General features: G+C 44.1%; 1 protein-coding gene across 4 annotated transcripts in view; it reads left to right on the plus strand.

The window, feature by feature from the left end:
* The first annotated feature begins 362 nt into the window (after positions 1-362).
* OTP51 (endonuclease) overlaps positions 363-14,467 on the plus strand; it is a 30,555-nt gene continuing 16,450 nt past the window's right edge. For 3 of the 4 annotated variants that reach the window (XR_015189726.1, XR_015189727.1, XM_086524331.1), the window contains exons 1-3: positions 363-2,212; positions 2,300-4,133; positions 4,232-4,357. Coding sequence is in view for 2 of the 4 variants with exons in the window: in XM_086524331.1 (XP_086380457.1) it covers positions 428-2,212; positions 2,300-4,133; positions 4,232-4,353 (3,741 nt within the window). In the remaining 2 variants the exon portion in view is untranslated. The remainder of the gene's footprint in view (positions 2,213-2,299; positions 4,134-4,231; positions 4,358-14,467) is intronic. The other variant, XM_086524339.1, reaches the window with a different exon arrangement.

Here is a 14,467-nt window from a genome sequence, read left to right on the forward strand (position 1 = left end):
TCATAAGAAGACCAATTGTCTATCAATACAAGATGCTAAAACTAGAATTTGGATATGTTACATAGGCTTTGGAGATAAATTTCTTCATTATTTTTAGACATAATTGCCCTTTTTGTGAGGTAATTTGTGACAAATTACATGCTAAGCACTCAAAAACAGATCTTAATTGTAAAAATGAAATAAAGATTATGAAATCTTGAACAGCCGAACCAAAATAGATGCAAGGGTATTTTGGTAACTTTTGAAATTTGAGGGGTATTTTGGGAATTTTCACAAATTAGAGGGGTATTTTGGTAATTTTCCCTTGTTTTTATATGAGAGCTGAGAGCGCCCGAAGGTCACTTTTTTATCAAAGTACGTTGCAGGGGGTTTAGGGAGGGGTTTTAGATGCTCGCGAGCTTGCAGTAGCCGAGGAGTGCTGCGGGAGATGATAAAGGCTCGGGGGGGCCTCCTCTCCCACGCCCACTCTGCTGGTGGAGCTCTTCTGCAGCGTCAGGACAGCCCACGATCTCTCCCGCACTCTGCTCCGCACTCGTCTCTTAAGATTCTCCTCGCAAGCAGAGTTTTTCGAGGTTTTTTTCCCATTTGCGACGGAGAAAACCATGACTCTGCATGCAGAAGCTTACATGGCTGCTCAAGGAATGGCTCAAAGCATAGTAGCATACTTGCTCTTTGGAGCTTTGAGAGCAAAAGCCGTCACTTTGAGCATGCGACGCGGCTTACAACCAAAGGCCTCCATACCTCTACTAGAAAGAAGCTCACCACCTCTGAATTGATCAAAAGCCTGCAGCTTGCTAAGCGTGGTGGTTCAAAGGCTCCTACATCCAATAAAGCTCTTGTAACCGATGACTGCTCTGTGGAAGGGGGGAAGGTCCATGAAATTATGAGACAGGGTCTGAATTCAAGTCTGTCTTCCGACAACTTGGAAGAAGACCGTCAGCCAGATGTAGGCACAATCAAGAAGCCGTTGTCAATGCTCATTCCTCAACATGTGGTGGACATGGGTTTTGCAAAGAAGGAGAGCTTTTCCAAGAATCAGGACCAGCAAAGAGGTTCTACTGAAGTTTTCCAAGGGACCGAGCATAGGGTTTCGAACCAGAAGCATAGGATTCCAGTTTTGCATTTGGAAAGTGTAAGGAATGATGTAGCTGATGAATATTCAGGACCAAATGCCGAAATAGGTGCCAATCAAGGAAATCAGCAAACACTCTCAGCTCAACAGCTTGCCCCTCAAATTTCAGAAAGAGCAAGTAGAGGAAAGAAAGCAGTCACAATAGGTTCTGTAAAACATTGGGACTTGGTTGGTGTTGCTTTTGATACAGATCCAACTGCTAGAAAAGCATCTGCATCAAATTTAGCTGTGAGGCAGGTCAGAAAACATGGAGAGCATGTGGATGTGTCGAATGAGAAGCAATCTGTTACAAGAGATTCTGAAGGTTTGAGAAAGCAGACCGAAGGCTTTTGTGAGGGTGCTGCATTGGCTAGAGAAGGTTGTCAGCCTGTTGGCAAACCAAGCTTTGAAAGCAAAACACAAGGAGAGATGCATGATGGTAGCGAGCAAGGAAAGCCCATAGAGAGAATTTCTGAGAGAATTCAAACTTGGCCTAGTGCAACTAGTCCAAACTCGTCAGAAATTCAGCCTCCTTTGCATCAATTGAGCAGCAATTCAGTGGAAAAGAGTAGTGACATTGCTGGCAAACAAATCAACATTCAGTTGTCTAGTAGCACACCATTCCAAAAAATGTCTGAGGGTATTAGCCAGCATGACAAGGGCGTTGGTCTGCACAGAGCAAGTAAGGCATTTGACAGGTGGCTATCAAAGGACCCTCTGCCAGAAGAAAGCACACCAGCTGCTGCAGAAAAGCCATTTGACAGAAACAGACCAAGAAAAAGAAAGAAAAATGAGCTGAAAGAGAAGGATCTTTCAGTGAAGCCCAATGCTGGGGAGCCTCATTATGAATACCTGATTAGACGCAAACAGGTGAGGGCTGAGGCGCAAAAGGCTCTTGTAGATGATGTGGATGACTATGAGCATGTGGGGGATGACTGGATGAGAAAGAGGTTGGGATGGCTATGCAAGGAGATACCTGTCTTAAAAGCATCAGGGATTGTGAAGATGTTAAACAACCAAAGAAAATGGATAAAACAGGAACATGTGAAGGAGCTAATCGAACATCTTGTGAGATACATGGAACTAAATAGGGCCCACCGGGTATGTAAGTTGCAATCACTTGGCTAGGTTTGCCCCTGGTTTTTTGTGCAGCCATGCATGCTCATGTTTTCTTCTCCATTTTTGCAGGTACTCAAGTGGATGCAACAGCAACCATTATATGAATTCGAATATGAGCTACACAACAATATGGCTTTCATTTTAGGTCGCAACAATAAGCTTTCAAGGTGTCAGGATGTTTTTGATGAGATTGTTAGGAATGGGAAATTTCCAGATACTGCTGTGTTTACAGCTCTCATCAAAGCATATTTGGATAAAGGTGATAAGGGAGATATAAATGATGCCTGGAAGTTGTACAACCAAATGCTGCAGCTAGGCCTGACAGTCAGTGACAGCTTGTCGGAGACTTTGCTAAAGAGCTTAACATGCCCAACTGGCAGATGGATACGACAATCAGAAGAATTGTTTCAGAAGATGAAAGCTTCAGGGATGTATATAAATGAAGACATGTACAATAGGGTTATGGATATTTATGGAAAGCGGGGAGATCACAAGAAAATTGATGCCATGATGAATGAGTTAACAAGTAATCACCTCAAACTGACTGTAGGTATTTTAAATGCAAAGTTGGAAGCCTGTGTCAGTGATGGTGATACAGTTAGGGCAGAAGGTACACTGAGAGAAATGGTTGAGATGGGCTTGAAGCCAGATTGGCGATCGTTTGCGAACTTAATTCAGGTTTACGGTAAAGCAAACATGCCAATGCAGTCATGGGAGACTTTCGAGAAGATGAAAGGAATCAGTATTCCTATCAATTTTGTAACCTACCATGCAATTATTGAGGCAATGGCAGCAGATGGCCAGCATGAGGAACGAGTCATGCAAGTGCTTACAGAGGTAGAGGAAAGTGGGATCAAGCCTCTGCAGCCTTGCTATAATACTGTGATGAACATGTATTTAAGATTGAAAAAGTATGATGAAGTGGAATCGATATTTAATCGGGGAAAGGCTGCCAAGTCTCGACCTGCCCATGCTGCCTATAATATGCTCATGAAAGCATACACAGCTACTGGACAACTTGATAAGGCTGAAGCTCTTTTCCAAAAAATGAAGGTGACAGAAGGAATGGGCCCTAATACTCATACATATAATATATTGCTAGAAGGATATGGTATCGCTTGCTTCAAAGCCAGAGTGCGGGAACTGTTTGAGGAAATGTCGGCCAAGGGATGCCAATTGGATCCTGATGTAAGAGAGAAAATTCTAGGTATGATAAGTGTGAAGAAGATTACCGAATTAGAAAAGAAAAAGCTGATCTTAACCGATGAACAGCGAGAGATCATACCGGGGTTACTCTTGGGTGGTGCAAAGATGGAAAGCCCAGATAGAAATCGCACCTTTGAGCTTCACCTGGAATTCAATTGTGAACATGTAGTTAAGAGAGCAATTAAAGATCGTCTTTCTTTTCTCTTTCAAGCCTGGTGGAAGCCAAGCCAGTCAGTTGTGTTAACGGCATCTGATGAATGTGAGGAAGCACATATGGAAGGTAGTGCTACAGAATCTTTCATTCGACTAGAAACCGTGAATCACGGTTCATTTAGATTTTATGCCCATCAGTATAGACCAAACGGTGAGCCTATTATTCCAAAGCTCATCCATCGATGGCTGAAACCTCGTACGCTTGCCTATTGGTACATGTATGGAGGTCGAAAATGTCAGAGGACTGGTGGGATTATTTTGAATGCCTCCAAATACTCAGGGAAACAAATTCAACTTGTGGTGAAAGCCTTAAAGGCAAGGACTATGGATTGTCGTAGGAAGAAGAGGAGAAACGGGGACGTCATACGCTTCGAGGGGAGGTCAGCAATGTGGCTATGGAAACTTATGGAGCCTCATATCTTGAAAAATGTCAAGGAGCAGCTGAAGCCTGAAGCAATCCCTGTTGATCTAGCTTTGGCAAAAGGTGTGCTGAAAAACTCCTTGCTTGTATAAGGTTTCGTTTCTGTATGTAAATTATGTTCAACGTGTAGATATATATACGTGTGATGTCTTATTCTAAAGCAGGAACGAAGTCCTGGGACGCTCAAGATTATAATGTAGATGAAGCGAGTAGTGACGAAGGTGATTGGGATGAGTTGGAAGCAGACAAGCGTGAAGAGCCCATGCAAATTTTGGAGGACTGACCAGGTATGTCTTTTTACTTTGAATATTAATGCTTGGTTTTATGCACAATAGAGAGATTGAGTGGTAGCTACTTAGTGCATAAGAACAAGCTCTTATTGACTGCTTTAGGGCTCACAGTTGAAAGCGAGCTTTTATAGGAAGAACATAAAGTTTTGTCACCTTTGATTATTGAGCCGCAAGTATGGCTCAATTTTAGTAAGGGAGAACTCGATTTATGAATGGCTTTCTCCACGAACTTGAGGGAAACAAAGCATGGCAATACGAAAATAATCAAGAACACAATCCTCTTCCTGGACAAGGGATGCTACAAGGGTCTCTTGCCGCTTCTTTATCTTCAATTCTTCTTGGAACATTAATGAGTTGCAAATGTTGCAATTTATGGCTTTTAAACTATGCCTCTCTCTATCTCTCGTTGTTGAAAGCTTCAAGCAATCTCATTTGGTGTCGTCTCTTCTCTCTCTCTCTAGCACTCATGCACTTTGCACTCACAGTTTCCACTCCCTTTGTTTTGGTCATTGCACATTCTCTCTCTAAGCAAGGAAGGCTCTCCCTTCCTCTAAAGTAAAAGGAACCTTGAGCACTCACTGTCCACTCATCTTGAGCTTACTCCATCATTCACTTCCGTTGCACATTACAAGTTAGCAGATAGTCGTGGAAAAAGAGTTCGAGCAGCAAACTTTCCCAGTTACTTAGGTCGCAAATCTACCTTTGAGGCTGCCAGTAAACTGAAGCAGCGTGTTTGCTTCGAGGATGATCCTAGTTCATCATCGTCCTCTTTTGACAATCCAGAGAGTTCTTCTTCCTTTGACTCCAGTGACGGGAACAGAAAAGATTGAAAGCGGAGAAAGACTCAGAAAAGCAAGAAAGGCAAAGAAGAACAGATTCTGCAAGAAGTCTCGAAAGCATTGAGACAGTTCGGATGAGGAATCCTCATCCTCTAAGAGTTCAGATTCCGATGAGTCGATGTGCAAGACGAAGAGAAAATACTTGTACTGTCATGGGAACGGGCACCACGTGCCAATGGAAAAGAACCGAACAACTCTAAGCACTTCAAATAACAACTGAACTGAAAGAGAGAGAGAGAGAGAGAGAGAGAGTGCATGAGTCACGACACACGAGACGGGGAGTGGTGGAGTTCCACCCCAAGAGAGCATTGGCCCCAAATGCTGGCGTCCCTTCGGTATTTCTTTATATTGCCTGAACTCAGTACATCGTCGGTACTCCATCCTTCATGTAGAAGCATGTCAAAGAATGAGCCCTTGGCTTTAAAGGCCCTTGGCCTCTCAAAAGCAATTACATGAAAAGCTATCAACCTAAAAGCATCTGGTCCAAAAGCACTAGCGCTAAAAGCTACCAGCGCGTTTCACGAAAATCCGTACACCTGCCATGTTAGTTGTGCAAATTGTGGTAGTCCGTCTTCCATGTGGCATTGCAATGCAAAACGCGGACATATATACAGCTACCATGTTATCAGGATCCACGCAAATCTGTGTGTGTGTGTCGGTCTTGCTTTATTTAATCCGTTTAGGTCACTTGGGCCCCATTGGACGGGGTCCCATAAGTTGGTGGGAACTCCTCTTTGGAAATAGACCACTCGGCAAGACTTTGCAAGTTGGTTAAACTTATTCTGTTGCCTCCTCTAGGGTCTAGGCCCCTCGGCGGGGATCTGCAAATTGGCTCCGTTCTTTAGTGGCTTGACACGTCAATAGTTTGTGACATCCCTCCTTGAAAGAAAGTAATCGTCTGCGATTACACATATCTGCAAAACAACTCAAGTTAGCTCAAAAGTTCCGAGGGACATTCTAAGGGACAATCAGTTTTCTCAATCTAGATTGGAGCTCTTGATATCTTGGGTCGTTGGTTTCCTAGAAAAATCTCATCCAAAAAGGAGTCTCATTCCAAATTGGAGCTCTTGATATCTTGGGTCGTTGGTTTCCCAAAAAAATCCCATCCAATAATGCATGCTACAAGACATAGAAACATAAAGTCGCCGATCTCTTTGGGCGTGGAACTACACCTTGCCGTGTCGTCTCTCTCTCTCTCTCTCTCTCTCTCTCTCTGTTTTGTTCAGTTCTTCAGTGCTTTCGTGTGTAGTGGTAGATTCTCGACTTGGAGTCTCCAAGCCTGCTACAATAGTATCAGAGATCAATCGATTCTTATTCTACGAAGGATCTGATCCCTTTACTCACAACACACATGAATTCAATCGACAAATTCAGCCAGGAGGAATGACACTTGACGACTCCAGTTTGGGAGAAAATACTGAAGATTCCAACGGACATCGTCCATCTTTGAAAGATTCGGAACAATACGGGCCGTCTCGACCTATTGAGTACGAAAGGATGGAGATGCTGCGGTAAAAAGCAGGTTGACTCTTGTGCCCCACAGATGCTTTAGTACTCCAAGGATCCTCAGTATGAGAAATTTTTGGCCAAGCACCCGCTTGCATCTCGTCAAGCACCCACTTGACGAGATGCATTGTAGATGGCGCTTTGCCATCAGATCACCTCTGAAGTAAGCATTGAAGAAGCCGACAACACTAGGACTCTTGCTGAGAAGGTGTACTCAGAGACTGAGTTTGAGGGAGGAAACAATAGAACGGCGAGTCAATAGACTCATGAAGACCAAGAAGTCGCCAGGAAAGCCGAGTCGAGCAGGAGATTATCCAGACTGCTTGGGTCCGAGATCTACCTTTGATGTGCCAAGAAGGCAAAGAAACAAGTGAGGTTTTGAGGATGTTCCCAATTTGTCCTCATCTTCTTCTGATAGCTCTGAGAGTTCTTTGACCTCCGAGTCCAGTGACGAGGGAAGAAAGAGCAAGAAGAGGAGAAAGATTAAGAGACACATCAGAGGCAAGAAGAAGGCAAAGAAGAGTCGATTAGAGGATCTTGGAACTATTTTGACGGTTTAGACAAAGATTCTTCTTTTTTGGACAATTCAAAGTTTGATGAGTTGATGTTTACAAAGAGGAAGCACTTTTTTAGAGCCAATCAGTAAGATTTTCTCGAGGACTTGAAGAAAAAATCCAAGGATTTTAAGGAGGGCGGGCAAGCAATAAAGTTTGATACTTTTTAAGGCTTTAAGGGTATCCACAAGGCCTTCGCTTTTATTCAATAGTTTGACATTGCGTACTCCGGAGGATGCTATTCAGAGCATTCCAAAGTCCGGAGGGCGGTATCCTACCTCAAGGGGAACGCACTGACTTGGTGGTCTACCCTACTTCTACGGAGGGAGGCACCAACAAAGTGGCTTCAATTCAAGAGAGTCTTTACTTCTTCATGGCTCACTCAAGAATATAAACGTGAGGTGATTCTAGCTTGGAATGTGAGGATGACCAAGGAGGACACCTTAAATACTTACTGTCAGAGATTTTCATACACTTTTTTACTGGCCTCTTCATTACAGAAAACTACTTTCAAGCAACAAATAGAGGGATTTTTCTGTGGTCTACCTAAAGAGATACGAGATTATTGGCTGTTGCAAAAGTCCGAGTCCATGCAACAACCGATGGGACACACAAAGCAAGGGTTTGCAATGCATGGGGGCACTATAATGTACCCTACAGATAGATTGGTCATAGCTCGGACTGGACAAGATACGAACAACAATAACAAAAAGAAGGGAGAACAGTAGGAAAAGAGACCTTCATGTGTCACAAAATGATGGCGTGGCATGTTCACTTATAAGTTGTTCTAACTTATCGGGTACTCGTTCGATGGGGCTCTTGGTGACACCTAGAGAAAATCAAAAGAGAGATCGCTGACTGTTGATGTGGCAATCGTTGTACGGCTGTTGAGTGGCAGCGTATAGAATTTCGTGAATCGCGTTGGCAGTTTGGAACACCATTGTTTGTGATCATTGCACTCTCTCACTAAAGGAACGGAAGGCTCTCCCTTCCATAATTAAAAAGGAACCCTTGAGCATAGTTCGGAGCACTCATCTTGAAACCTTACATTTCTTCGCGCTTCCGGTATGGACTCTCTCATTACAAGAGAATGCCTTGGTGTGTTCACTGTTCAACAAACGTCCTTCCGTAGGAAAGTTGTAGTATCTCCTCTTTCAAGATGTGATACGCTTTTAGGCATTCGATGGTTTCGTGAGCATAACTCTCTCATTGATTGGGCGGAAAATACTTTCACTTTCAATGCCAAAACTGACTCTCCCATTGTCATTCGTGGGGAGGAAGTTGTTCATTCTTCATCTCTCATTTCTAATGTGCAGGCGAAGCTTGAAAAGAAAAAGGAGATGGAGACTCTCTCAGTCTTTTCTCCAAAGCACGACACACATAATTTACATGATATAGATGTGATTATTCACAATCAAGATGATTTGTAGGATAAAGATGTGATTGTTCACAAGGATGATGATTTAGTGATGCTTTTTCTAGTGAAGCTAACCTCATTGTAGATTCAATCAATCACGAAGAACCGATCTTGGCTCTCGAGACGAGGTCCAAAGAACCCCCACAGGAAGTATTGTGTATGCGCATGATTAGTCAGTACGCATTGTTCGAGTGTTTCATTCGTGACGGTTTCCTGTATTTTAGTCACCGTCTTTATGTGTTCACTTTTCATAGGCATGCCATATTGAACGATGAACACGATTCACTCATGGATGAGCACGGATGTATGCGGATTACTCATGAAAAGAAGAAATGTTTGCATTCAAGGAATTCACATTTCATGTCTCTTCCTTGGCATGACACAATATCCGAAAGAGCACAAGCAAGATTGAGCATCAAGCATGGGCATTTCCATTGTGATTTGCCACAATTGATAGATTTAGATCAGAAAGACAAGTTTCGATTCCGTTGTTTGCTTGTGTTTGATGAACTGTTTGGCACTCTGTCTATATGTTCATCTACATTGCATGCACAGTCTTTAAAGAAGACTAGAATTTTTCTAGTCACTTTACAAAATTACATGGAATGGGTATGCTCATGTTTTTGTGTTGGAAGTGGTTTCAAGAATTTTCATCCTTGGAGATTCTTGAAGAAGGTAGACGCATGACTATAGACGAAGTTGAAGCATTGAAGGAGCCACAAATGACTTGTCGCTTTCGGCGCGGCCCAAAGAAGCAAGCGTTGCAGACCTTTATGAAGTTCAAGTATCGCATGACCCGCGCATCAGAGTGGGCCGGCGAAGAGTTCTTCCCAAGATTCCAGACACTGTCGGCGATCTTCCTCGACGCCATACAGTTCGGTACCAGTACCTCACTAAAAAGGAGGGGATGTCACGTGCACATCTAACCCTATGTGCATGTAGACAAGCTACTTCATGACAAGGGTTCAGTTAGCTTAGGAAGTGTTCTGGCACTTTTGTGAATCTGTTCGCAGACCGTGCATGTCCAGGCACTTAGAGTAGATGCATATCCTCTGGTTGCACACAGCATGATCATCAACATTACCATCAGATTCCATCAGGAGCAATTTACAGTGCACAGAACCTATTTTCCCTATATTTGCCATTTTTCACTTATTATTAATAAGTGACTTTGTTGGGAAACTGGGTAGGGCAATTCTGGTAAGTCACTATATAAGAAACCTAGCAATAGCACTTTCTGGCAGAAGAGGCAGCAGAGACCACAAGTCTGACAGTGCACCTTCTCAGCAAGACCCCTCCCGGGCGGAACACCTAGGGTTTTCAGCCATAAAGAACAGCCTGGCGTTTTCCTCAACTACAGATCAGCCCCAATATTTTTGCAAGTTGTAGATCAGCCTGGCGTTTGCATCCCCTAGCGTTTTTGCAGCAGATACCATTTTCAGCCTAGTGTTTTGGGAACAGCAGATCAACCTTAGCATTTTGCAGTTTCCGACGAGACAGCTCAGTAGATTTGCACCAGCGTTTTGCATTTTCAGCAGTTAGCCTCCGTACCGCAGTCCCCCAAACCTCACTGATCTCACCTTCCCGTAGCAGATCCCAAAACTGGAAACACTAAGGCTTTGAAAACGCTAGGTCCTCTTACTGAGAAGGTGCACTTCAGGTGGTATCTGCTGCCTCTTCTGCCAGATATTGCTAGCGTTAGCTTTTCTTATATATTGCCCGAGTCAAACTGCCCTACCCAATTTCCCAACGAAGTCACTTATTAATAATAAGTGAAAAATGGCTAAAAGAGGGAAAATAGGTATGTGCACTGTACAAATGCTCCTGATGGGTTCTGATGGTAATCTGGTGATCATGCTGTGTGCAACCAGAGGATATGCATCTACTCTAAGTGCCTGGACATGCACGGTCTGCAAACAGACTCACAAAAGTGCCAGAACACTTCCTAAGCTAATTGAACCCTTGTCATGAAGTAGCTTGTCCACATGCACATAGGGTTAGATGTGCACGTGACATCCCCTCCTTTTTAAATTGAGGTACTGGTACCGATCTGCATGGCTTCCTTGTAGGCTGCCAACAATTCGGGATAATCTTTGAAAAACTCTTCATCAACCCACACTGGCTCGTGGGTTCCCCGATCCTTGAACTTCAAAAAGTACTGTCTCACTTGTTTCTTTGAACCATGGCGAAACCGATGCAACAACACTTGCTCCGGCTCCATGATTTCAGCTTCATCGATGATCTCCGGTTCTTCGTCTTCTGAAATGTCCTTTGGAGGTGTTCCCTGAAAGACTTTCAACCAAGAAACATGGAAAACGTTGTGCATTGACCATGAGTTATGCATTGACCATGAGTTAGGCAATTGCATTTTCATTGAAACCTCATTTATCTTTTTAATGACAGGAAATGGACCATACATTCTGAAAGTCAACTTTGGACACTTCTTTCCAACTTGCTTCAGACGTTGCTTCATGATTCTTAAATACACCCAATCCCCTTGATCGAAACATCCTGACGATGCTTGTTGGCCCGTCGTGAGTAAGACTCTTGAGCCTTGCTGTAAGGTGCAGCGGAATGAATGTTGAACTTTGCTCAAGATGAGTGCTCCGAACTGTGCTCAAGGGTTCCTTTTACTTACGGAAGGAGAGCCTTCCGTTCCTTTAGTGAGAGAGTGCAATGGACACAAACAAAGTGAATGGACATTGAATGAAAGTGTGTGAGACTGAGAGATAGAGAGAGAAGAGAATACGATACCAGAGATGTTGTCAAACCCTTCTCCACGGGCCCCACTCTCTATTCTACTTATGATTGCACAAATCTCTACAATGCTTGGACTTGCCGACGATGTCGACGATGATGAGGACAACGACGAGACGGGCTGAAATATGAAAACTCTAATGGCTGAAATTTGCAAATCTTTATCTGCTGAATTTTGATGCTATGTCGGTGACGATGTCGATGATGACGGTACGACGACGACGCGCTGAAAAGTGAAACCTCTAATGGCGGAAATCTGCAAATCTTTATCTGCTGAATTCTGATGCTATGTCGGTGATGATGTCGATGACGACGACGAAGCGCTGAAAATGCAGATGCTGAAATCTGCGTTTTCTGGGCTGAAATTGTAGACCTTGCGGAAACTGACCGTGCGACGAGGAACTGCTGCGGGAAGGTGAGATCTGCGAGGTTCGAGGCTTGATTTGCGGTGTCTAAGGGCTGAAAACTGAAAACGCTGAGGTTTCTTGATGTTCCGTCGCGGTGAATCTGCAAAACGCTGGGTTATGATGCAGATGCAAAACGCTAGGCTGAAAATGGTTTGCTGTCGCCGGATGTCCTGCAAATGCAAAACGCTAGGCTGATCTGCTGTGTCGTGTTGACGCCGGGCTGATCTGCTGTGCACAAATCGCAAAGGCTGGTCTTGTAGATGAAAAACGCTAGGGTTGTCCTGCTGATGCAGTAAACGCTAGGCTTCTTGGGTTCTGCTGAGAAGATGCCTGTTGAGCGAGTGCTCCTGCTGCCTCTTCTGGCAAATAGTGCTAGCCTAGGTTTGCTTATATGCAAACTTACTCAATATGCCCTACCCACTTTCCAACAAAAGTCACTTAAAAATAATAAGTGAAAAATGTCAAAAATAGGGAAAATAGGTCTATGCACTGTAAAAATTCTCTCGATGGGATCTGACTAGAATCAGATGGTCATGCTGTGTGCAACCAAAGGATATGCATCTAATCTAAGTGTCTGGACATGCACGGTCTGCGAACAGACTCACAAAAGTGCCAAATCACTTCCTATTCTAGACTGACTTGACTGGACTGAACCCTGGTCGTGATGTAGCTTGTCCACGGACACATAGGGTTGGATGTGTCAAGTGACACTTGCTAAGCTTAAGCTTCACACTCTCAGAAATCTCATTCAATGACTGACTTCCAGCATTGGCATCAAGCATTTTGACTGACTGAGCGAGTCAAAAGTAACTGGAACGGACGGCCAAAAGCTGCCTCATATGGAGTTCGACCAATGGCAGAGGAAAAAGAGTCATTCAAAATTGTCAGGTGCAACAGAATTGAAATGGTGAAGATCTAGTTTTACACTTCCACAAAATCCTTTCCTTCTTTCCTTGCGTTAGTGGATACTTTGTGCTTCAATGAATGTTCCTTTTATGTTCCCTTGAAGAGAGGGGTTGAGAGAATGTAATAGAGATGTGTAGAGGGAGAGAGAAAGAGAGAGAAGAAGAGAGCGACACCCGATGGGGTCCCAACCAACCCTCTCAAGGGCCCCCCACACCGTTACCGATGTGGTATTTATTTGCTTTAGATTGCGTAAATGGAATGTATACACAGTGCAATACCTCAATGCAAACTCTACTGACTTATGACAACAAATCACCGCGGTAACTCCTCGGGAAGAGGCACCTCCGGGGCTGATTTGATGCACCTTGGATCCTTTTCGATGTGGGAATTGTGGATGACCACCACGGGCTGATTTGCATTCCCGATGTGAGAAGTATGATGAGCTGAAAACGCAGATCTCGACGAGGCCGATGATGGACAACAATGGAGCACTCGATGCCGGCGAGGGAATCTCCGAGGGGAGGCTCGATGGGCTGCCGAAGTACCGCACCGCAACGGGAAACTTGCGCAGGCAGTGTCAGGCCACTTTCCGTGGAGGGGAAGGGCTGAAAACTGAAAACGCATTTGCTGCAGAACTGAGCGCTAGGGCTGGCTGCTGAAAACGCTGGCTGATCTACTGTTGTCCCAAAACGCTAGCTGCTGTGCAGGGCTGAAAACGCCAACGGCTGAATTTTGAAAACGTTGGATCTGATTTGCAGAAAACGCTGGCTAAGGTGATCTCCTGCACTTGTCTTCAGATGGCTTTTTCATGGGTGCATATCACTGGTTAAATACTTATTAGGGTTCAAGTAGAGAAACTGTCCACCAGCTTTTCCAACAAATAAATTATAAAATGATTTATTTTAAAAATAGGTCCAAGGGTCCAAATTTGGGTGCAACTCTCGCACATCCGCCCAACCGGGAATCCAATCGACGATTGGCACGTCGGATTCCTCTAACCTAGAACTACATGCTCGTCATGCTAGATGGCCACTGTAGTGTAATAACATCTGTCAAAACGCGTATGCAAACCATTTATGCAAGAGGGTTCTAAACTGGAAAACCTAATCTAATGGACTTGTTCGGACATGCAGGTCCTGCAAACAGGCTCACAAAATTGCCGGTACTAATCCTCCTAGGATTTTAGACATCCCTATCTAGGAAGAAGGGAAAAACTGGCTCCGGAAGTTGATGAAGTATGTCCACGTGGCACACAGAGCCATGTGCACGTGACATCCCCTCCTGCTTAAGATGAGGTACGGGTACCGATCTGCATGGCCTCCTTGAATGAGGCTAGCAAATCCTGGTAATCGGTGAAGAATTCCTCGTCCACCCACGCCGCTTCATGTGTCCCTCGATCCTTGAATTTGAGGAAATATTGTCGTGCTTGCTTCTTTGTTCCGTGCTTGAATCGATGTAAAAAGGATCTGCTCGGGCTCCTTCACCTTGGCTTCATCAACAATCTCCGGTTGGTCTTCGTCAGGGATGCTCCTTGGAGGATCACCTTGAAACAATTTAAGCCAAGAAACATGGAAAACATTATGCATTGTCCAAGAAGATAGCAACTGTAATTGCATGGAAACATCATTTACCTTTTTGACGATTGGAAACGGACCATACATACAAAAAGCGAGTTTAGGACACCTCTTACCAACTTGCTTGAGATGTTGCTTCATGATCCG

The sequence above is a fragment of the Adiantum capillus-veneris genome, chromosome 1 (genome assembly GCF_014529385.1).
Source record: "Adiantum capillus-veneris isolate H3 chromosome 1, ASM1452938v2, whole genome shotgun sequence".
NCBI lineage: Eukaryota > Viridiplantae > Streptophyta > Polypodiopsida > Polypodiales > Pteridaceae > Adiantum > Adiantum capillus-veneris.